Source organism: Ciona intestinalis, chromosome 9 (genome assembly GCF_000224145.3).
Source record: "Ciona intestinalis chromosome 9, KH, whole genome shotgun sequence".
Classification (NCBI taxonomy): domain Eukaryota; kingdom Metazoa; phylum Chordata; class Ascidiacea; order Phlebobranchia; family Cionidae; genus Ciona; species Ciona intestinalis.
In genome coordinates this window covers 2,637,317-2,661,046 of record NC_020174.2, presented here as the reverse complement: position 1 = coordinate 2,661,046, position 23,730 = coordinate 2,637,317, and the positions used below count along the sequence as shown (strand labels likewise).

At 31.9% G+C, this 23,730-nt stretch overlaps 1 protein-coding gene across 1 annotated transcript in view; it reads right to left on the bottom strand.

Annotated features, from left to right (window-relative positions):
* Positions 1 to 221: 221 nt before the first annotated feature.
* Positions 222 to 23,730, bottom strand: part of LOC100175664 (macrophage mannose receptor 1-like) — a 31,496-nt gene continuing 7,987 nt past the window's right edge. Inside the window, exons 14-48 of the mRNA XM_026835825.1 lie at positions 23,005 to 23,110; positions 22,567 to 22,704; positions 21,898 to 22,084; positions 21,230 to 21,357; positions 20,480 to 20,601; positions 19,682 to 19,804; positions 18,945 to 19,086; positions 18,292 to 18,405; positions 17,769 to 17,886; positions 16,994 to 17,127; positions 16,328 to 16,407; positions 15,798 to 15,911; positions 15,051 to 15,213; positions 14,314 to 14,426; positions 13,520 to 13,653; positions 13,083 to 13,123; positions 12,354 to 12,533; positions 11,975 to 12,093; positions 11,298 to 11,463; positions 10,286 to 10,413; positions 9,636 to 9,777; positions 8,706 to 8,894; positions 7,931 to 8,085; positions 7,449 to 7,662; positions 6,856 to 6,952; positions 6,277 to 6,412; positions 5,519 to 5,716; positions 4,738 to 4,843; positions 4,279 to 4,422; positions 3,721 to 3,857; positions 3,008 to 3,154; positions 2,321 to 2,561; positions 1,996 to 2,114; positions 895 to 1,040; positions 222 to 399 (exon numbers count right to left, since the gene is read on the bottom strand). Coding sequence (XP_026691626.1) covers positions 222 to 399; positions 895 to 1,040; positions 1,996 to 2,114; positions 2,321 to 2,561; positions 3,008 to 3,154; positions 3,721 to 3,857; positions 4,279 to 4,422; positions 4,738 to 4,843; positions 5,519 to 5,716; positions 6,277 to 6,412; positions 6,856 to 6,952; positions 7,449 to 7,662; positions 7,931 to 8,085; positions 8,706 to 8,894; positions 9,636 to 9,777; positions 10,286 to 10,413; positions 11,298 to 11,463; positions 11,975 to 12,093; positions 12,354 to 12,533; positions 13,083 to 13,123; positions 13,520 to 13,653; positions 14,314 to 14,426; positions 15,051 to 15,213; positions 15,798 to 15,911; positions 16,328 to 16,407; positions 16,994 to 17,127; positions 17,769 to 17,886; positions 18,292 to 18,405; positions 18,945 to 19,086; positions 19,682 to 19,804; positions 20,480 to 20,601; positions 21,230 to 21,357; positions 21,898 to 22,084; positions 22,567 to 22,704; positions 23,005 to 23,110 — 4,899 coding nt within the window. The remainder of the gene's footprint in view (positions 400 to 894; positions 1,041 to 1,995; positions 2,115 to 2,320; positions 2,562 to 3,007; positions 3,155 to 3,720; positions 3,858 to 4,278; positions 4,423 to 4,737; positions 4,844 to 5,518; positions 5,717 to 6,276; positions 6,413 to 6,855; positions 6,953 to 7,448; positions 7,663 to 7,930; positions 8,086 to 8,705; positions 8,895 to 9,635; positions 9,778 to 10,285; positions 10,414 to 11,297; positions 11,464 to 11,974; positions 12,094 to 12,353; positions 12,534 to 13,082; positions 13,124 to 13,519; positions 13,654 to 14,313; positions 14,427 to 15,050; positions 15,214 to 15,797; positions 15,912 to 16,327; positions 16,408 to 16,993; positions 17,128 to 17,768; positions 17,887 to 18,291; positions 18,406 to 18,944; positions 19,087 to 19,681; positions 19,805 to 20,479; positions 20,602 to 21,229; positions 21,358 to 21,897; positions 22,085 to 22,566; positions 22,705 to 23,004; positions 23,111 to 23,730) is intronic.

The window sequence follows — 23,730 nt, the reverse complement described above, 5'->3', positions numbered from 1 at the left end:
ATATTTTAAATGAAAGAACAAGATATACTGACAAAACAACATTTGCTAAAACGTATTTACAGTTAAAATCATATTTAATTAAAAGAAATAAGCATGGTAGCAAACAAAAGTTTTTATTTTTAAAGTTAAATTTCCAATAGAAATGGTAGTGTCAAGACAAAGGATTATATTTTTTGCACAAATCACTTTTATTCCCATTGAATCTATATTAAATACCAAGTTCAAATCATCCAAACCTCAATAAAATAACAGTTTGTTCCGTAAGCAAAGAACCCAGCATCACAATTGCCTTCACCGGGGTCTGGCGTGGTTGGTAACGTAATAAGGTTCTGTTTGCAAATATATGGACTGGAACTTGTTCCACAAAGGGTTTGACCCATAGCTGTCCATGTCCCATCACTATAAATTAATTACACAACTTTATTTTTATTGTAACAATGACGTCTTTTATTTATTGTAACAATGACGTCTTTATTTTTTTCCTAAATTTTTTTCCCCTTTCACTGTAACAATGACGCCTTTTTTTAAATAGTTTTTTTCTTTCTAACCATAAACAGGCCTATCACAATTTCTGCTTAAATATTTGTATTGGCAATTGTTTGTGTATGCACTTCATGCTTGTAAGTAACAAGTATAAAATATGGGCGTATATGTCCTTGGGCAAGACACTTAACGACAATTGCTTCAACCAAGTGATCACATGGTAACTCATAAGCTGGCACAAGTGTATTACACAGAACACTCAGATTATAACGACTGTTTTCACGTCTAGCTTTAAGATATTAGATTTTTTCAAGTTTGTTGCAGTTAATATGCAACTGTTTTAAAAAAAAAGTTACCAAATTTTGGGTATAGGTTTATATTATTATATTTTCTCCACTATAAAGTAAGTACCTGTTCATTATAGCACAACCTGAACCTTCACCAAGAGCTGCAGAATTTGGTTCATTTTTCGCCCAGTTAGTAAATTCAACGGGCCAGCCATCGTCCCATTTAAATGTCGTCACGATATCAGATGTTCCTTCATCATCTACTACCACCTGGTGGTGAATGAATGAATGTAACTTATTTATCCTCACGTTGACGGGCATCGATAGTTATAATATTAATATAATAATAGGGTTTATTTGTGTCTTCGATTACGGTAGTAAAGATTTAGAAATATTTTGAAAGAAAAGACAAGATATAGCGACATGACAACAGTTGTTAAAACATGCTTACAGTTAAAAACATATTTACATTTAATTGGAAGAAAATAAGCGTAGCCCTACACCTAGCAGACAAACCAGCCATTTATGTTTAAATATTATCAGGTTAAACTTCTAATAGAAACAAAAGTGTGCGTAAAGACAAGACCTGTACAACAGGAGGAGTCAGCTTCAAAGCGAGTTAATCAAACAACAGTTGTTATAATACTGAAAGTGAATGAACAAATGTAATTTGTTAATCCTTATGTGGTAGGGCATGACAGTTGTTATAACATTTGTGTTCTGTTAATACCTCATGCCTGCTCATGAGTTACCATACATGTAACTTTCTGGGACAGTGATTTTTTTGTTTGTTTATCTATGTGGGTGACAATTTGTACAACCCATTAGTGAAGACAAGGTTGGAGCAAAGGCCGTTATATGGTATGCACAGTGACACATGTAACTATAATGGTAGCAGCATCAAGCATTGACCCATATCTTTTGGTAATGATGTATTATAATAGGTGTAATAATTCTAATTAATCTACTTGTTTTACCTTCACATGAATGGTTAAATAGAGTACTGTGGGGGAGGATGGGACACCTTTAGCACATAATATTCAAATATCCTGATCGTATTTTAAACAATTAACATTGGTCTATGGGAGTCGTGAGGATACAGTTTTGTAAATCTTTAAATGTCATTTGTTTTCTATAAATAGGACAAGAAAGTAGAACGAAAATGTGTCCCATATTCCCCCACCCTACCATATGTTAAAAACTGCAAGTTCAAATATGTTAAAACCTTGCTTGTGAAAGTGAGACCAAGCCATAAGTTGTTGCCACTTTGAAGATTTCTCCAGAATAAACTTTTGTAAAAGTCGTTTTCATAAGAATCAGCAATGCTCATAATGTAACTGTCACCTGGAATAAATTCAAAATATAATTTCTGTACAAAATTTTATTACATTATATATTTCAATTTATATAAATTTAAATTTTGTAACTTTTGATTCTAATTTATAAAAATAATTTTTGTAACATTAAATTCTAATTTACATAAACTTAAACGCAAATTAAAATTAGATGCAATTTATCAAAAATTTAATATTGTAACTTTAGATTCTTACCTTGTGCTTGGCAAGTAGCTGATGCTAAACTTCTAGTTGAAAGTTGATCAACAATCTGGTAACAAATCCCATTCCCCCATGGTATGTAACCATCTATACATAACTCAGACGATGGTTGTGTGGGGTCAGATAATGAAGGTTGCCTTCTTGTTGTACAAGCATATGCTTTGTATGAATAACAACTTGTGTCTCCCCATTTACCATTTCCTGATCCTGATTTCATCTCAACACAAGCATCATCCTATGTTTCAATCATATATCACTTTATGTTTTAATCCTATATCATCCTTGTCCGGCGCCGTAGCACAGTTGGTTAGCACGCCTGCCTCGAACCCAGAGGTAATGGGTTCAAGGCTCATTGTTGCTACCATTGTGGGCATATGTATCCTTAAATCATTCTCTGTTTCAATCATATATCATTTTGTGTTTTAATCATATATATCATTCTATGTTCAATCATATCTCATTGTAGGACCTCACATAGTAGAATGGAATAAAATAGACCATATATATGGTTTAACCTTAAACACTTTAGAAATAAATTAGGTGTGAATGTCACTTATTATATATATTGAAGCTGGTTAATAGTAATTAAGTCAATTTACTTTTACTAACCCGCAACATAAGGGAGAAAATGGTAAAAGTTAATAAACAGAGTTTGAAAGTAAAAACTATGTGATTACTCACTCCGTAATATGCATTTGGTTCACCAATGTCCCAGTTTGTGTAAGTTACTTCCGATTGATCGTTCCAAAGATACGTCAATGCATTTCCACCGGACAAACCCAACCATAAGTTTCCATTGACAGATGGCAACATACTTGCTACATAAGCCTGGGTTTAAAAAGTGCCATTTTTAAATTATTTTATAAAAAGGGAAATATAAGGTTGAAATTTATATTTCAAATAGCAAATTCTTGTGTATAAAAAGCAGAGAGAAAAAAAACTTTAGGCTTTGAAATTGATATTATAATTAATAAATTCTTGTGCCTAAAGTGTAATGCATGAATACAAATTCTTATACAATGTATATGTGTCACATATGTTTTGATTTTACACATCAAGATAGGCAGACACAATGTGTATGAAGCATGTATGATGTGCAATAAGACACACTGTTTCACCAAGGTAATAGGTTTAAGGCTTGTTGCTGCTATCATTTTGGGCATATTTGTCCTCGGGCAAGTCACTTGACATTAATTGCTCCAACCCAGTAGTCACTAATGGGCTGTCCAAATTATCAGCCATACATAAAAAATCAAAACAATTCAAAAAAGTAATTACACAAAAAGTAAAGCTGGCACGAGGTGTATGAAACAGAACACTCATGTTATAAGTTATAACGACTGTTGTTTTTTGGACACGCGAGAATAAAGCAAGTTACATTCAAATTTTCTTACCTGTTCATAAGAGTTAAGAATAGAAACAGCTTCAGCAGATAATGCAGCACATGCATCCAGCATATCATACCATGTAATTTTATCATCTGATTTCACTCCCCCAAAATACCAGCATCGATTACCATATGAGTAAAAACCTTTTTTAAACAGAAAAAATATTGTTTGGGATTCTGTGTGTGTTTTTTTACAAGTAGTATAAAATATTATATTTCTATTTAGTATAAAATAATTTATTTTAAAAATAATGTATTATAAACAGAAACAACTCTGGTCTATTTTTTTAGTTTGGAATACAAGAACCAAGGATATACAATAATGTGGTATATCCATATCTAAGCCATGTTACAAGGCCAATGTTGTGACTAAGTGGTTAAAAACTTGTATCATAAAGAATACACTGAAAACGATTTTTTCAATTTTACAAATGCTGATTGGCATGTTTCCAAAACACTAAATGGACTTGTTCCAACCCAGTGGTCACTAATTGGTATTTCCCAAGTCATCGAATAGTGACCTAACCCATATAGAATAGAAACCTCAACAAATAATTCAACATACCTGCAGGACACCCCCCGCTAGCAGCTGGGGTAGGGGGAACCACCACAGTATCTGACCCAATATATTTCTCACAAATATATCCAGATGGTTTGCCACAGTTGTTATCATTCCACAATCCCCCACCTGATGACAACTCAGCACAATCTGAAAATATAAAATTGGTTGTATATTTTATACAAATGTAAAAAAGGGGTAATAATAATAGAATTGTTTTGTCTACATTTAAATGGATTAATTTATTTTTTTTTTTGATCACATTAACGGAATCAGAAAAGTTTACAAAGGAATAAAGACAGAAAAAAAATGAAAAACTACAGTTATTACAAACGATTTGTTCCTTACATCCTAAGTCTAAAATGCAAATAATTCTCTTTTGATTCATAAAACGGATGATTATTTCAGTTTTATCTGTTATCCTTTGTTTTAATCATGACTAAGAATATATATAGTAATAATTACCTTCTTGCCCCAGATAACCATTAGGTTCACCAGGTGCCCAATTAATGTAATCGAGTTGTGAATTATCGGCCCAAGCAAACGTAGTTCCATCTCCACCAGCCATCACCTAAAGGTAAAATTTTGAATAAAAATAATTAAAAAATTTGGAAAAAAATTTTTAATAAAAACTTAATAAAAAATTTTAAAAAAAATGTAATTAAGAAATTTTAATAAAAAAGTTTAACAAAAAAATGTTAAATAAAAAAAGAACTATCAGAACCACATGCCCACTGGTAATTTTTACATGTAATATTATACTAGACGAACTTAGAGCAATTCTACATCTTCAACTACAGCATCCTAATGCATACACACAGAATCATACAACTGAGTATTATGATGTATACAACTTTAATACACAGTCAAAACTTGCTCGTTTTCTTATACAGTAGACACACATATTCTATTTCTACACATCATGTGTTCGGTCAATTTAAAACATGAACAACTTCTCCTACGTCCAACAAACCAGATATATTAGGGTGGGGAAAGATAGGACACCTTTTTGTTTTGTTTTCTCTTACCCTTTGGTAGTAAACAAAGAACATTCAAAGAATTATAAAACTATTTTCCCACTACTCTTACAAAACGTTGTTAATTATTTAAAGAATATTTAGATATTATGCGCTAAAGGAGTCCCATCTTCCCTCACCCTACCATTTATTATTTATACACCCCTACTGAGTTTCAAATGCACAAAACATACTTTATAGGTTTTGAAACCCATTAAGTTCCCACTTACCCTTAAACCAATCCACATATTACTCGCTGTTGTTTTTGAAGCACGACTCAATAAAAATGAGTTTTCATCAGCGCTGTGAATGGCCACAAGGTGTCCACCCCGAGCCGTACAATTTTTCTCAGCAAACGACCAACCCACAGTGATGTCATCAACAAATAAATAACATTTGTCAAGTCCATAACTTGGCTGGAACCGAATCTAAAATGTTAATAATAGTTGAAAATCATGGTAGTTTTAATACAAATATATTGAGTAATAATATAAATTATTACAAGTATTAAAAAAATGCAAATTAAATTTATTTTAATTATACTATTCCTTCAAATACAACAATAAAGGTCATGTAAAATCAACCTAGCAAAAAAAGGGGAAATAAGAGCAAAACGACAGTCGTTATAATTAACAAACGATAAAATAGATAAAGAAGCATTGTTTCATAGCTATGGCTGTTAAACACTTAAAGTGTAATTTCAAGAAAAGTTTGGACTCAGATTTTTGCTTATTGTGACAGGCACCCTATTGTGGCAAAAATCCATCTAAAAGGGTGTTGTCTTTACTCAACTTTCTTTGCAAGTTCTACGCGCTTATTTTCTTTAAAAAATTCTAAATTTTTTTTTAATTGTAAGCGTGGTAAAGCAACTGTTGTTTTGTCGCTATATCCTGTATTTTTATTTAAAATATTTTTAAATCTTCACTACCGTAATGGGAGAGACAAAAAAAGTTATCATCATAAATGTTAATTATGGGATCATAATTACCCATTGTTCGTCCAGTCCGCATTCAGTCGATGGTTGGCCACCAGGTGGTGGTAGAGTGGGTGGGGGACGAGGAAATTTATTTTTCGGAATTTTACAAATCCAGTTTCGAAGCGCATCACAATTTAAATCATTCCACCTGGGATGTCGTGTATTAGCAAATTAAACAAAGTACATTTACTATATTTAGTAAAACAATTTATGCAGCATAATATTTTTTTTGGGGGGGAGAGATTAAATTTGGTTTGAGAAATATAATACCAATTAACTTAAAAATATTTTCGTTACATACCAAGTTTAAAATAAAAACTCATTTATTTTTACAAAAAAAAAAGTTTTTTTTGGAACGTTTTTTTTGGAAAGAGTTTAAATTTGTTTTTAAAAATATGTAATAATAATCATCATACCAGTACAAAGATATACATCGTCAGTCTCTTGATTTATTGAAGTAAGAGACTGACGAAGCCATTTAGGCAAAATATATCTCTCTTATTGTACAATTGGTTGGACTTGATTTTTGTCTTTTACATTTTCGTAGCACCAGACCAGTACAAAAAAAACTTTTACAGTAGTTATACTTACGGAGATGAGTAACTGAACTGACTTTCAACACAGTTTTCTAAACCATTGTGGTCGCTTGGTTCCCCAGTTGCCCAGTTTGTGTAACTAACAGGAGTTCCTACAAAATATTAGTTTGGTAATAAATTGAATTTGTTTTATTCATGCGTGACAGAGCAATGACAATCATTATATAACACGGATGTTTTGTTTATACACCTTATTCCTGCTTACAAGTTACCCTGTATGTAACTTTGTGAGTGATTATTTTTATTTTTTTTTAATGTATAGCTTATAGTTTAGACAACCCATATGGGACAACTGGGTTGGAGTAATTGCAGTTAAATGTTTTGCCCTAGATACCTGTTTCGATTCGACTATTCTATATATGCAAATCTTTCGACGAGACATGTCATGGGACCTAAAATATATGCCAAATTGGCGTATTACCCCAATACTGATATAAATATGCAAAAATATGTTTTTAACTGTAAGCAAGTTTTAACAACTGTTGTTTTGTCTCTATATCCTGTCTTTTTGTTTTAAAATTTTTTAAATCTTTGCTACGGTAATCGAAGAGACCAATAATGTTATTATTATTATAAACACAATTTTACCGTCGGTCCATGCGTAACCACTATCGTCATCTAATGAGGTTAACCCCATCCAAAAGGAAGTGCTCGAAAAAACACCATCCTGCACAACAAAGTTGCTCACTGCAGCTTCCTCCTCATAACTATGGATTGAAACGAGATCCGCTTGTTGTGCTCGACAATGATCCAACGCATCTTGCCACGACGCGCGACTTGCTTGATCCGTGAAACTGTTGATCTAATAAAAGGAACTGAATATTGGAACAGGGGTTATGAACTAGTATATTTGTTTCTATAAGTTTAACTTGTAAATAATAAAACATAAATGGCTCATTGTCTGCTAGGTGTTGCAACCTCGCTAAATTTGCTTCAATTAAATGTAAATATGTTTTGAACTGTGAGCGTGTTTTAACAACTGTTGTTTTGTCGCTATATCCTGTTTTTCGATAAAAATATTTCAAAAACATCGCTATCATAATTGAAGAAAAAGGGATAATAATGCTTACCTGGTAGCACGCAGCAGTACTTTCATCACCATACCAACCCTTACTACAGCTTGCTGTTGGATCTATTGTAGTTGTGGATGGCTGTGTATAACCAACTCTGTCTTTCTCACAAACATAATATCGATTCTGACCACAAATATCAATCTGCCAGAAACCTAATTTAGAGAAATATGTACTTCAAAATTGTTTACAAATCAGATAGATATAGAAAATATACTTGTGTAAGTTCTATGTCAGTTTGAGGATATTTATTTAAGGTATTTATTGAGTTCAAAATAATTAATTCAATGCTCATAAAGTAGGGTTGGGAAGAAAAAACACTATTTCATTCTATTTTCCCATCCCATTCTTTCAAAGAATTATAAGACTGTATCCTCATGACTCCCATTGACCGTTGTTAATTGTTTTAAACACAATCGGAATATTTGGATATTATGTGCTAAAGGTGTCCCATATTTTCTCACAGTACTATAACTGGTAACACCTTTTGTATCTAGACCTTAAATACGTTTTTATTGATTTGAAATAACTTCTTTAATTTGGAGCTACAATATAAAATGTTTATGGCACAAATGATCTATATATATTTTAATTAAAACATCAAGTTTTTAGGTATTTTGGAAAAGTTTATATAAATAATTATAAAGAAAAAATACTTGAATAAAACTAATAAAACTCCCCAAAAGAACTTAACTTAATATTTAGACAAATATTAATAAAAATTTCAAGTTAAAAAAACATGAAATAAGTAAAAGTTTTGACATAGTGTCGTTACCTGTTTGGTCATCCATGTATGTACAACCATATTCGTTACCATTTCCACAATCCACCCATCTTCCTCTATACACTGGATCAATGCTACACCATGGTGTGTCCTTTATACCACCAGGGTGGTTATAAGTTGTACATTCATAGTATGTTACACCTTGGTATACAAATGGGAACGCACAAGAAAATCTTACATCTATAAAAATAAAGGAATTAAAAACATATATTTTTTTTTACTTATATATAACATAAATGGCTAGTTTGTCTGCTAGGTGTAGCGACCAGGCCTATTTTTTTCAATTAAATATCAATATGTTTTTAACTGTAAGCGTGTTTTAACAACTGTTGTTTTATCGCTATATCCTGTTGTTTCGTTTAAAATAAGTTATTATTATTAATTTATATAAAATATTAGAAATTTGCCAGAGTAACAAGCCCCAAGCACTAGTGCAATATTTTAAGAAGTACTTATCGGCAGTTACTCCAAGTCTCCTACCCAGTGGTTCCTTTATTTAAATTGCCAGTTATACGTTACAAAATATAAAAATATTCCTAAAAAAATAATTACACACAAAGTTACATACATGGTAACTCGTAAGTGGGCATGGTAACTCGTAGTAAAAAAGTTAAAAAGATACCCCCAAAATAATAACCAATAAAGTAACATATTTGGTAATTCGTAAGCTGGCACGAGGTGTATTAAACAAAACACCCGTGTTTAACAACTGTTGTTTGCCCGTTACATTAGTAAAAATAAGTTAAATGCATGAATGTAACTTACTTTACGAGACCGGAAAACGACAGTCATTAAACACAGGTGTTTTGTTCAATACACCTCGTGCCAGCTTACGAATTACCAAATATGTTACTTTATTGGTTATTATTTTGGGGGTATCTTTTTAAATTTTTTCACTATGAGTTTAAGTTACATACATACCTGGTTCATTTTTATCCCACTTAGTGTAAGTGACCAACTCCCCAGTCTCCCATGTGTAATACAATGAACCACTTTGTGTAAGTTTGGCTGATAACCCAATCCATGAAGTGTAACCCAGCCCTGCTGGAAGTGTGTTCACTGCCTGTGTAATGGTAAATGTATAAAAGTTAATTACGGATATATGGTATGCGTGTATATTGTCCAATGCTATTAACCCTGAGGTAATGGGTTCAAGGCCCGCCGCTGCTACCATTGTGGGCGTATTTGTCCTTGGGCAAGAAACTTACAGCAATTACTCCAACCATTAGTCACTTACAAATTTTCCAAAAAATAAAAAATCACCAAATAATAACCTTCAAAGCTACACATGTGGTAACTTGTAAGCTGGCGCGAGGTGTATGAAAGAGAACATCCTTGTTTAAAAACTGTCATTTTATGGCCACGTGAGGATAAATAAGTTGAAATCATTCATTAATTTAGAGTAAAAACATGTGGAAATTACCAGCAAAACAACAAACCAGGAGCACAGCAAAAAAATAAAGTTATATATATTAATTTAGTATAAAAGAATGAGAAAATTAATGGAAAAAAAACAGCTGTGAAATTTTAGGTTAACTGAATAAGAAAATAACAAAACATTAATAACACACCAGTGAAAATATGAATGCTTGTTCAAAATCATCATGAACACTTGCTAATGTTGCCCCATTTTCTTCACAATGTCTGTTGGCGTATATGAACATGTATTCGTCTGTGCTTGCTTTGTAACATGAAGACTCTAAGGAGAAAAAATAAATAAAACTTAAAAATTTTTTTTTAAGTTTTAGATAAATTTCTAAGACCCTTAAATGCAACACATTGAAATTTGTGAACCCAGCTATTTAGTATCTCATTTAAATAAAAAGTTAGTATAAATTATAACAAAGACATTTTATGTATTATAAACAATTAAACAGGTTATGGCTCTAATTCATAGACACATAAAACAAATCCACATAAACTCTGGCATATAAATATTATATATATAGTGCATACATCTTGCGTGACAAACAATATTTACAATTACTAAATAAAAAAATTTAAAATTAAGATTTTTTTTCTGCTCACATTTTAAACTATATTCACAAAGCAATAACAAATTTAATAACGTTTTGCCTTTCTTAGCATAAGCTCTGCTTTAGGGTCATTTTAATATAATTTTTATTGATTATTTTTTGCTTCTATAACAAACTATATACCAATACAAAAATAAATAAAATTTTGAGTGTTCTTATTTTAGAGTCAAACTATATACAAATGAATGAATGAATAAAACTTGTTTTATTCTCGTATAGCAGAAAACGACAGCCGTTATAACATGAGTGTTCATAAACCTCATGCCAGCTTACAAATTACTTTGTGGGTTTTTTTTATTTATGGCTGATAGTTTGAACAACCCATTAGTGACCACTGGGCTTGAGCAATTTTCGTTAATTGTCTTGCCCAAGAATACATACGCCACAATGATAACAGCGACAAGCCCTGAACCCATTACCTCTAAGTTCAAGGCAGGCGCGCTAACCAACTTTGCTATAAGGCCCGAGTAAAATACATTTTGTGTATTTCTATTTTTATATTAAACTATTGCAAATATAAAAATAAGATTATTTTACAACTTCTTACCATAAGCCCTCCATCCTGGATCACATCCTTCATCTATTGGAGGTTGTTGAGTTACGAGAGGTGGAAGAAGTTGCTTCTCACTTTTACACATGTACGGCAACAATTCATCGCATTTTTTATCGTTCCAATAACCTTCAAACCGGTAAATGTTCACACATCTGTGTGTCTGCCCCCAAAAAATTTTATTGTTATAAATCCTAAAGCAAAAGTATTACAATACATACAGGTCTAAGTTGCCGGTTTAAATCTGACAAAAAATAACATAATTATTAACAACAACAAGGCAATAAAAATTAACAATAAACAAACAGTCTTTAAAACATAATAGAATACCTTTGTTTGTATCTTTGATTACGGTAGCGAAGATTTAGATTTATTTTAAACGAAAAGACGGGATATACAGAAAAAACAACAGTTGTTAAAACACGCTTACAGTTAAAAACATGCTTACATGTATTGAAAAGAAAATAAGCGTAGTCTACACCTAGCAGACAAAGCCAGCCATTTACGTTAAATTCATGCTATGGATTTAAACTATTCAAGCAGAATTATCTGGAAAAAGCATGGTAACACAATAAACAGGAAATTGATTATGTTAAAACTAATTAACATAAATAAAAAAGTAGGAATGAAAAAATTATGTGTAAATGGACTTGTATAACAATTAAAATACGTACTGTTGATTTAGGTTCATCCCAAAACCACTTAGTCATTGTAACAGGAGTTCCATCTGCCCACAAGTAGTAATTAACTGTATCCAGATCGTTTAATCCAATCCATACATCATCTCCTAGGTCTGTAAAGTAAAATACAAAAAAATAAAGGTAAAGTAAACTGGATCTGTAAATAAAAGTTACACAAATTAAAGGTATTTTTTATATATTCTCACAGGAGCAGGGCAACTGCAGTCGTTATAACACCTGCGTTGTGGTTCATATACCTAATCTCCGCTTATCGGTAACTTCTTGACAATCGTGGTCTCGTGGGTAGACATTTTTGTTCTTTATTCCTACTTGTGATAGTTTTATTTTAGTGTATAAAGCATCATGTTGTTACCTGCAACATATACTTGCGATTCTATGAAACTATTTTCCCCTTCAGATAGAATGGACACCAAGTCACCACCTAAACTGATACAAGCAGATCTTGCATCATGCCAGTTAACAAGGATTCCTTTTGGTGATAAGTAATAACAATGATCCTTCCAAGCCAACCAACCATCATCACATCTCAAACCTGATGAACATAGACATAACATATTTAACAAGATGAGCATAGACATGACATGTTTGACAAGATGGGCATAGAAATAACATATTTAACAAGATGAGCATAGACATAACATATTTAACAAGATGAGCATAGACATAACATATTTACCAAGATGGGCATAGAAATAACATGTTTAACAAAATGGGCAAAGGCATAACATTTTTTAAACAAATACATAAAAACATAAAAATGTTTTTATCAATTTAAATTTTGAGCTTTGAATTGTGGGTTTAAATGAAACTAAATATTTAACAAGGGCCCTTTAGTAAGAAAATATGGTACAAGAATAGGTTATTACATATGTTCAATATATTTTAAAGGTTTGGTTTACATGTCAGTCTAGGCACCCCTATTATAAAGGAAAGGAACAAAATTTACACGTCATATTATAAATAATGCAACTATTTTAACTTATTACTATTATAATATTTACCTTTACTGTTACATTTAACATATTACATGTACACAACACATGGTGAGTTGCTTAAAAAATTTTTTTGGATACAAACTTACTTTGACCACTGAACACAAATGAAGCAGAATAAGATTCAAAACTGAAAAAAAAACAATCATTTTTAATTTAATTGCAAATATTGCCTGCGATGTAACAACTACAAAAACAAAAATTAAATTATATTTTATTTCAGTTTACACTGCTGTACAGTTAAAAAAATTTTACATGTAACTGTAATTGATCATAAATACAATTTTGTTTGCTAGGTGTGATGGCCATGCTTATTTTCATCCATTTAAGTATAAATATGTATTTAACTATAAGCAGGTTTTAACAACTGTTGTTTTGTCGCTATGTTCTGTCTTTTTATTTAAAATATTTTTAAACCCTCACTACGGTAATCGAAGAGACAAATAAAGTTGTTATTATTATTGTTGTATGACAATAAACATTGTGTACATCGCAACATTATTCCAACTGCAGTTATTAAACTTACGATTGTGAAGTGATTCCATTCCTGTATGTACCAAGATATGAGAGCTGTCCCCCCATGTTTTGCATGATAACACTTCCCCCATGTGAATTCAATACTTTACCAGCATGTACTGCTGCAGGACACACAGCAGAATTCTGGGCAAAAAAAATCATAAAAAACTGATCCAATGTATTTGGTAAACATATCATTCCGGCAATTTTTAAAAAGTGTGTGGGTCAGTTATGTGGAGCTACAAAGCTTTGTAAAAAATCACAAAAATAGGTATTTCACCTGTTTTTAGGACTATTTTCTGTAAAATTTACTGATGAATACTAAAATGTAAACCTAAAGTACTTTGGTAACAATTATGCATTCTTATGCAAGTACTTTGGTAACAATTATGGAACAGAAGTTCTTCTATTTGTACCAGACAACATAACAAAATTAAATGAATAAACGGTTCCAACTTGCTTTATCCTCGTGTGGCCAGAAAACGACAGTTGTTAAACACAGGTGTTCTGTTTCATACACCTCGAGCCACTTTACGAGTTACCAAGTGTGTTATTTGTGCGTAATTATTTTTGGTTTTTTTTTTAATTTTTTTAATGTGTAGCTGAAAATTTGGACAACCCCTTAGTGACCACTGGGTTGGAGCAATTGCGGTTAAGTGTTGCCCACAATGGTAGCAGCAAAGAACCTTGAACCCATTACCTCTTAAACGCAGGCGCACTAACCAAATGTGCTACAGGGTTGGCGACAGTAATGAAAAAAAAATTAATTAAAACAACAAAGGGAACCAGCAGCAACATACATACCAAGGTATAAACATCTGTTCCCCACACAGTTCCTGCCCCAATATCCTCAACACAACCTCCTGGGCAGTCAAGCGTGAACGTATCTGTGTCACCTGACCATATTGTGCCTGTGTCTGTAATAAAGAAGGAAAACTTCAGGAAAATTCGGCTACCCATTTTATTCTGTGGGTGAGGTCCCGCAGCATGGCACGCAATGGATCCTAGGATTTAGGCCAGGATTAGCCAATTACCCCAATGGTTATACTTTAAAATTGTGTTAAGAAGTGCATACGCAATGCTCTACAGCCTTTTTTAATCCCAATACAAACTCTATTTTATTAAAATTAAACCATTTCGTAATATATATTATTTTAGACTTTTCATTATTATAGTACCAATTGCAGATTAAATGAATAAATCAAAATTCTACTTTATTTACAGTTGGATTATGATTATTCTATGGCACACCTAGTGTAGGAATCCAGTTGTAGGCCACTGATAAAAAAAAGACATAAGTAGATTTGATTCTATTAGATTTTTTCCAATTAAATGTAAATATGTTTTTAACTGCAAGCGTGTTTTAACAACTGTTGTTTTTTTGCTATATCCTGTCTTTTCGTTTAAAATATTTCTAAATCTTCGCTACCGTAATCGAAGAGACAAGTAAAGTTATTATTATTGTAGTCGAAGTTACCCTATCCTTGTATTTTTACATACATTTTTACTGTTATCCACATGAGGAAATATTTTTAACCAACCTTTACAAGTTACTCTGTTATTGACATAACAGCCGAGTAGTTCAAACTGCATGATTGGATCATTGTTCCATGATTGTGGATAAATCCGGATGAATCTCGTTGAAACCGGTTCACGCAAAATGTCTGTGTACTCGGTCAAGCCATTTGTCAGTCCAGTAAATACCTGAACACATTGAAAGTAAAATAATCTTTCCATATTTTATTTATATGGGTGAGATCTTACAGCAAAGTATGTCAGGGACTAAGAATGGAGGACAATGTTTGAACATTACCCCAACATAAGAATATATAAAAAAGTTTAGTAAACCATTTTTTTAAATAGTAAGGTGGGGGAAGATGGGACACCTTCTAATTATATTTCCTCATCCCATTTGGTAGTGGATATAGAGCATTCAAAGAATTATAAAACCATATCCTAACGACTTTTATATATGGTTGTTATTGGTTTAAAACACGATCATGATATTTGAATATTATGTGCTAACGTTGTCCCATCTTACCCCACAGTAATATAAATGATATCCAGGCAAAAAGCTAAAAATCACTTATAGCATATAGCTGTGAAATAGCTAAATTTTATTTCTTTGTTTATTTTATGTTTTGATTTGACGTGAACAAACAGAATGAGACTAATTGCAACGTAGTACACTAACATTTAATTCACACGTCATATTATCCACATAAGGTATTAATATTTAACATAAATCAACATACACCAAAATACACTGTGTGTAATAATTTACTTACGTGGTTAGAACCAGTTTGGTCCTGGTACAACTTGAAATTACTCCCATCGTCACTGAAACCGATCTGGTATGTTGCCAACGACGATGTAGTTCCGTATATTGTTACACCTGACACCTAGTGGGATCAGATTGAAAAAATATTTGGACAAAACAAATTTAAAAAATTTTAAAACAAATTTAATTTTTTTATCGGATTTGCACTGTTTAATTAAACACCCTTTGCATTGATTTTATACATTTATATTAAAGATAAATCCTAAATGGAAGAATATATATTTCCAACAATGTATGTGCGGATTTTTTTCTAAATCTATTTATTCGCAATGGAATTTTATTGGAAAACAAAACCAAAAAAATGTTTGCCATGCTTGACAATCATACCAACAGGTACATTGCAATGCAATTGTTTGTATATCAGTTAATAAGTTACTGGGTCATAGTAACAGCAGTGACATTTCCAGGAATCTTTATTTGTTTACATCCAAGGTATTTATATAAAGATTGAACTAAGGATAATTAATAAATTCTTACTTTGTAATAATCATCAAACATAACTTGAATATATTGTGATGAACTTGTGGATGTGGGTGACCAACCAGAACCTAAATAACCTAAAAAAATAAAGTTTGTGGTAACAATATTTGCCTTAGGTTTTTAGAACATAAGAGACTGTGGCACACCTGTCTCTAACTCAGAGGTTATGGGTCCAAGCTGCTACCATTGTGGGCGTATGTGTCCATGGGCATTTAACGGCAATTGCTCCAACCCAGTGGTCACTAACTAATTGTTTAAATTGTTAGTCATATAACACAAAAAAGTCATTACCCTCAAAGTGACATATGTGGTAACTCGTAAGCTGGTACGAGATGTATGAAACATAGCATGTTTATAGCAATTGCCGTTTTCCGCCATCGAGGATAAAACAAGCTACATTTATTTATAAAAAATAATTTTGCGCATTTGTACTGAAACTTAATAAAAAACAGAAAAAGTCTTAGTGTATAAATAATATTCCATTAAAACTCTGTAATGTGGACAAAACATAAAAAAAAAACATAAAAAAAATAATTAAAAACTGTTCCATTGAAAACTCTGTAATGTAGATAAAACATTTGTTTACACGATTTTAATAGAAGAGCTATGTAGTTATATATAACAGTATGCCTGGTAACAACAACAGCAGAAGGAAAGACTCACTTGGGCAAACTGGTACAAAACAACTTTCCCATTCCACATTAGGATCTGTAGTAAGACACCAGGGTGAGGACTTCCCATCAGGGTTTCGGCAAAAATTATTCCGTAAATCTGATGTTGGGTATTTGTCTGATGTGCTGTAATTAAAATAACTTCCATTGCTAATGAACCTTTTTACCTAAAACTAATTTTTTTTACTACAATTGTTGTTTCAGTGGTTTGTATAGTGTTCCACTGTCTAGTTCTAATATTTAAAGACTAGACTTGGACTTAGTTAGTTTGGTATGTTGTTAGTCGAGCCTATCGAGTTAAAAGCATGGTTATGAAATATGATGTGATCATGTGATACGATACATAGATATCAAATACTTTGTGATATATGACAGCACGAATATAAACATAGTCTTGACAGACAATTAGATTTTAAAAAGGTTTTATTTAAGGTTTTTCATGTGTTATAATTTATATAACTTCTGTTGCTAACGGCCATATTCTCCTAAAACTAATTTTCTGGCATTTTTTTACTGCAGTTAATTAAATTAACATTGGTTTTTATTTACTTGTTGTTGTTGTTACTGAAATTATATAACTGGATCAATGCGTTTTAAACATATTTGTTGTTTATATTTGTGGAGGTGCTACTTAGACGTAAACACGAGTTTTCTATTGCACACTTTGTGTTTCAGTTTCATATACACCATGTGTCCGTGCCCACTTATATTTGTACCACATTTTGTGTGATAAGTTTGTCCAAGAATGTTTGGTAGGATTTACTTACAAGCTGTGGGGATGAGGTGATTGAGAAGACCAATCCTGACAAGTTATTCCTGATACAGTTTTTGAAATCCAACCACGATAGTTAGCTCCATTATCTGAAGCGCTTGCTAAGCATTCATCTAAACAAAATATTTTTTACAAAAAATTCACAAGTGAAAAAAAAACAAGTTGTATTATGAGTTATGACTATGTGTATTTATCTAAGCAAAAAGTGAGTGTGCGTTTTACAGATATTATTAAGAGGGGCATGGCTTGAAAACGTTACCAAGACCTCACCTTAAATTATAGACATGATGTAGGGCCAGGAATACTTTTCAAAATACATAATACACAACTGAAAATGTAAAAATAAATATCTACATTCACCCATGAAATAACATACTTGGTAACATGAAACTGGCATGAGATGTATGAAACTGAACACCCGTGTTTATCGACTGTCATTTTCTGGCCACACGAGATTAAGGTAAATTACTTTTATTTATTCATTCAAATTGGGAATTTAACATTTTTATGAGAATTACTTGAATCAACTGGTGGACGGGCTTTTGTTGCTTCCCTTCCATTCTTCTGACTTGATGCCGTTATATGATCATCAGCAATAAGACCACTGTTCATTCCAAGCTTGTTAACACATGCTGTGGAATATAAACTATTTTTTATTTTTTAAGAAAATTTTTTTTTTTGTGTAAATTGAATATAGATTTTCCAAATGAATTAACTTTTTCTAAAAATAAGAAAAAATGCTATAAATACAACAAAAACGTTATGGATTTGAGGCTTGTCACTACTATTATTGTTGGCAGATGTGTCCTGGGCAAGACACTTACAAGTATAACTTCATGAAGCCACCTACACGGATTTCCTAAAAAAGGATCCTTTCAGATCCTAATTATAAAAATTGTGAGAACCCTGCCAGGCGTACAACATGCATGCCTGCCAGCAACAGCGTATTTATATTACTGCGAGGTAAAATGCGACACCTTTTGCACATAACATCTAAATATCCTGATTGTGTAAACAATTAGCAACTGTCTATGGGGGTCAGGTGGATACGGTTTTATAATTCTTTGAATGTTCTTTGTTTACTACCAAATGAGACAAGAAAATAGAATGAAAAGGTGTCCCATCCTTCCTCACCCTACTATGTATAAAACTTTAATACAAATGCACTCACAGCTTTTACAGCCAATGTATTCCAACCTCATACAAGGAGCATCAAACCAAGTTATCGGGTGACATCTCATGTGACGAGCAATGAGGGGTCGGGGAAATAAGTTGGTGACTTGGGTGTTTTGATCAGAGTTTGCTGGAAATTCCTGTTTTATAAAACATTATTTATGTATTATAGTTATAGGTATAATAGTGCATTTAAATAATCTGAAAAACAAAACTGATTTTAAAATTCTGGACAAGTAGCCAGTTAAGCGTAAACATTTCCTGTAGATTAGGATTTGTAAATAAGACTTGACTGTTTTACCACCAAGAAGTAGTGGTTTGAAAAAGGCGTAACAAGTTGTATAGAAAGAAATTCCCTTGTAATTTACCCTGTAAATACAGCAGGTGTACGTGTCTTTATTTTGACTCTTGGGCCATTGTAACAAAGATCGGAAAAGTTTTAAATAAAGTAAAAAATTAAAAGTAACAATAAAAAAAGGTTGTTAAAACACGCGTATGGATAAAACTAGAAATGCATAACTGAGTCGATAAAAGGCATGACTGTTGCACTCTACCAACAATACCCAGTATGTTCTGATTAGGTTTAATAAATTACTATAATTTTTTACCAGAAATATTAGTTTTATTTAAAGATTTTGCCACCACACATTTCCTGAAAAAAAATAATCATTTTTAATATCTATTTAAAGGTATAATTAAGGTAGAGAAAAATAAAAATGTTGAAACAAAACTTACGATTGGATCACCATTTTCATCGGAAACAAATTCCCATTTGCCTGAACTTGCATCTTGACTGTATGACACTTTAAATGACGTTACCCACTGTCTCTCAGAGTATTGTATGATCCCATTACGACCCTACGTGCAAGTATTATTAAAGTTATCGGTTTGAGATGTTTTTATCATATTACATACTAATCTGTTTCAAACTAATATTTTTTAATCTATAAAATTTTCATAGAAAGAATTTCTTTATAGCTGTTGCCTGTTTAAAGTAGTGTTGTTTTATGTTTTTGCTGTTTTAAGTTATGGTTTTTGTTATAATTATGCAGGATAATGAACTAATGTTATGGTATTTCTTAACGTTAAGGTAATTCTAAAATTTCTAATTGTGATATTTCTGATCCAAGTTTTCAGTCATACAGAAAAAAATTTAAAAAAATATAATCACCCACAAAGTAACATACTTGGAAACTCATAAGCTGGCACGAGGTGTATGAAACAGAACATTTGGTTATAACAACTGTGGTTTTCTGCCCACGTGAGGATAAAGTTACATTTATTCAAACACAATCATTTACGGAAAACTAGGATGGCATACTCGTCACAGTGAATAGGAGTTGTTCGAAAACATACCCCATTTTAGTGTCTACCCACTCAAAATGCAAGCACTCTTTGTTAAAAAATCTGAGATTCTCATTACAGTGCGTTAGGAATGCGCAGGCAATTGTGGGAAATGTAAGAAAAAGGTATATTTGTGTAAGATTTTTGACTCTGCGTCATATTAAATGTCACAGTAATGTACAACCTAACCTGCGTAATTATCCCTTTAACTTCTGATCTATCCGCCAAATCAACTTGTATCCATTTGTTGGGATCATCAAATGAAGCCGACCAAGCACCGTGGCCATTTCCAAATGAAATCTCATTTTCAACTAAGAAAAATTTCATCAGTTTTTAGTTTTGCATAATCTAAAAAAATATATCTATGATTATTGAAAAAACAAGGTTAGAGGCTTTTTAAAGAGAAGCATTGCTGTTAAGTAGTTAACAACACTTTTTATCTTGGTGTGGCAGGACATTTCCAAAGTTGTACCAACAGTGTACTGCATATGATAGCTTTAAACACCAGTTTGGCGTTGTTTTATATATTAATTTTTATGTATGGCTGACAAATCAGACAACACTTTAGTGACTACTGGGTTGGAGAGATCATCTGTATTGTCCAAAGACACATACCCTGTAATGATAGCTGCAATGAGACTTAAACCCTGAACCTATTGGTTAGAGGCAGGCTCATTAACCACTGTGCCACAGCACCAGACAGTTCTGTCAATATATCTAGAAACTATTAACAAACATGGAAATATATCTACCACACTTATTTTCTTCCAACTAAATGTAAATATGTTTTAACTTTAAGCGTGTTTTAACAACTGTTGTTTTGTCGCTATATTTTGTCTTTTTGTTTAAAATATTTCTAAATCTTTGCTACCATATTCGCAGAGACAAACAAAGTTGTTATTATTTATATTAGAAACAAAGTTATTTTATTTATATTACCAGAAATAATGATAACATCTGAAGGTGTGTTAAGTCGACCTCTGTCAGCACTGAACCACTGATCACGTTCTGTTGACGCGGACATTGCTGAATCAGGTAGTGTACCACCATACTCTGCTCCAAGGTGTCTAATTAAAAAAAATGTTTTAAAAAAATTGTCAAGTGTTACTGATACTTAATAGTTAAATAAAAATATTTTGTAATCTGTTTTTTTTATGTATCAATTAAATATTAAAAAGAATTAAATTTATGTTTTAAAATTTTAAATATTAAATTAAATATTAAAAAGAATTAAATTTATGTTTTAAAATTTAATTGTCAATGAATGTTCTGAGTTTGAAATCCTTCTGTAATGAGTTTAAAAAACATTTGTAATATGTTTATAGTTTTGTGCTTTACCTAATGTAACTGTTGTAATATAATGTAACTTACTTTATCCTCGTGTGGCCGAAAAAAGACAGCCGTTAAACCAGGGTGTTATGTTTCATACACCTCAAGCCAGCTTACAAATTACCAATAATGTTACTTTGTGGGTGATACTAGTGTCTTGCCCAAGGACACATATACCCACAATAGTAGCAGTAAAGAGCCGTGTTAAAAAAAATAGTCAGTTAAAAACAAAACCTTTCAAGACAGATAAGAAAATAATCAAAGTAAAAATTTCTCACCTGAAGCAGCATGCCTCGTTACTATCACAGTTATCATCAGTAATATCAGGTCCAACTATGTTGGTCACGTCGCCTTTTTTCTCACAAACAGATGGTTGGTATCGGTAACAATAATTATCATTCCATAATCCGTTGGTGCCGTACATTTCAAGGCAATCTTCAGTGGAATCAAAACCATTTGGCTCTCCTGGTAATATAAGATATTATTAAATAAGCTGGCACAAGGTGTTAAACCCGTGTGATAATGACTGTTGTTTTCCGGCCACGCGAGGATAAAGTAAGTTACATTAATTCGTTCAATGTAACTTGCTTTATCCTTGCATGGCCGGTAAATGACAATCGTTATAACATGGGTGTTCTGTTATATACACCTTGTACCAGCTTACGAGTTACCATGCATGTTACATTGTAGGTGATTATTTTGGGGGGGTCTTTTTTTATTTTTTTTGCGTAGCTGATAATTTAAAAAAACAATTAGTGACTAATGGGTTGGGGATTGGAAACAACAGACCTTATAACACAGGTGTTTTCTTTCACACATCTCCTGCCTGCTTATGGGGTTACCAATACGTAACTTTGTGGGTGATTATGTTTTTGAGTTTTAACATTGCCTGAAGTGTATTAATGGGTATATGTAATGATTGTAGTTAAATGAATAATACCAATTACCAGGTGCCCAGCTAATATAATTGAATGGGCTTCCATCTGACCAACTCCATCCTTGTTCCAGTAGTTCAACATTGAAACTATTTTGATCACTCCCACCAATCCAAAAGTAAACTTCATTTGGAATATTTTCTATCAGAGCTGCATCAAAAAAGCACAAATTTATTTAGTTTTCTGTTATACCTTTTTATTTAACAAAAACTTATGCATGTGTGTATCCTTTTTTAGAGTTTGACTCGGTGAATTTAAACCACACTAGTTTTAGGAATAGTAAATATAACAGCAGAAATTACTACAAAACAGCAACAAATTATAAACGTTATAACACCATAATTGTAAACAGAAGCAGAAAATGCTTTTAATGAGAGAAATTTAAAAAGAAGTTATAACAGTAAAAATTTAAACAGATTATTACAAAAACAAACATTAGTGAATACTTACAGAATACATGAGCATTCTCCTGTGGTGAGTTGATACCAGCTAACTCACCGCCATCAACTTGACATGCGTATCGAGCATCGATCCAACTACGAGGATCAAGATTCACCTGAATTATAACATGGTGGTAATGTTAACTTTGTTTTCTCTTCAATTACTGTAACGAAGATTTTGAAATATTTTGAGCGAAAGGACAGGATATAGCGACAAAACAACAGTTGTTAAACACGTTTACAGTTAAAAACATGTTTACATTTGATTGGAAGTAAAAAAGGTTAGTGGCTACACCTAGCAGACAAAGAGCCATTTAAGTTTAATTATTATCAAGTTAAACTTCTAATAGAAACAAAAGTGTGCGTAAAGAGACATGATGATGGAATACATCGTAGTGACGTAACAATATGGCAGAATGCGATATAAAGCTGGAACTTGTACCTGAACATGATTTAAATACCTTATTCTTTAATATTTTTAAAAATATTACCAATTAACATTTAGATAAAAACTTTACCTAGAGTTAAAATATTAAAACATAAATGGCTTGTTTGTCTACTAGATGTAGCTACTATGTGTTTTTTTTCAATTAAAAATATGTTTTTAACTGTGATAGTGTTTTAACTGTTGTTTTGTCGCTATATCCTGTTTTTTCGTTTAAAATATGTCTAAGTCTTCACTATCGTAATCAAAGAAACAAATTAATTTTTTTATTAATTATATAATAAATCTACA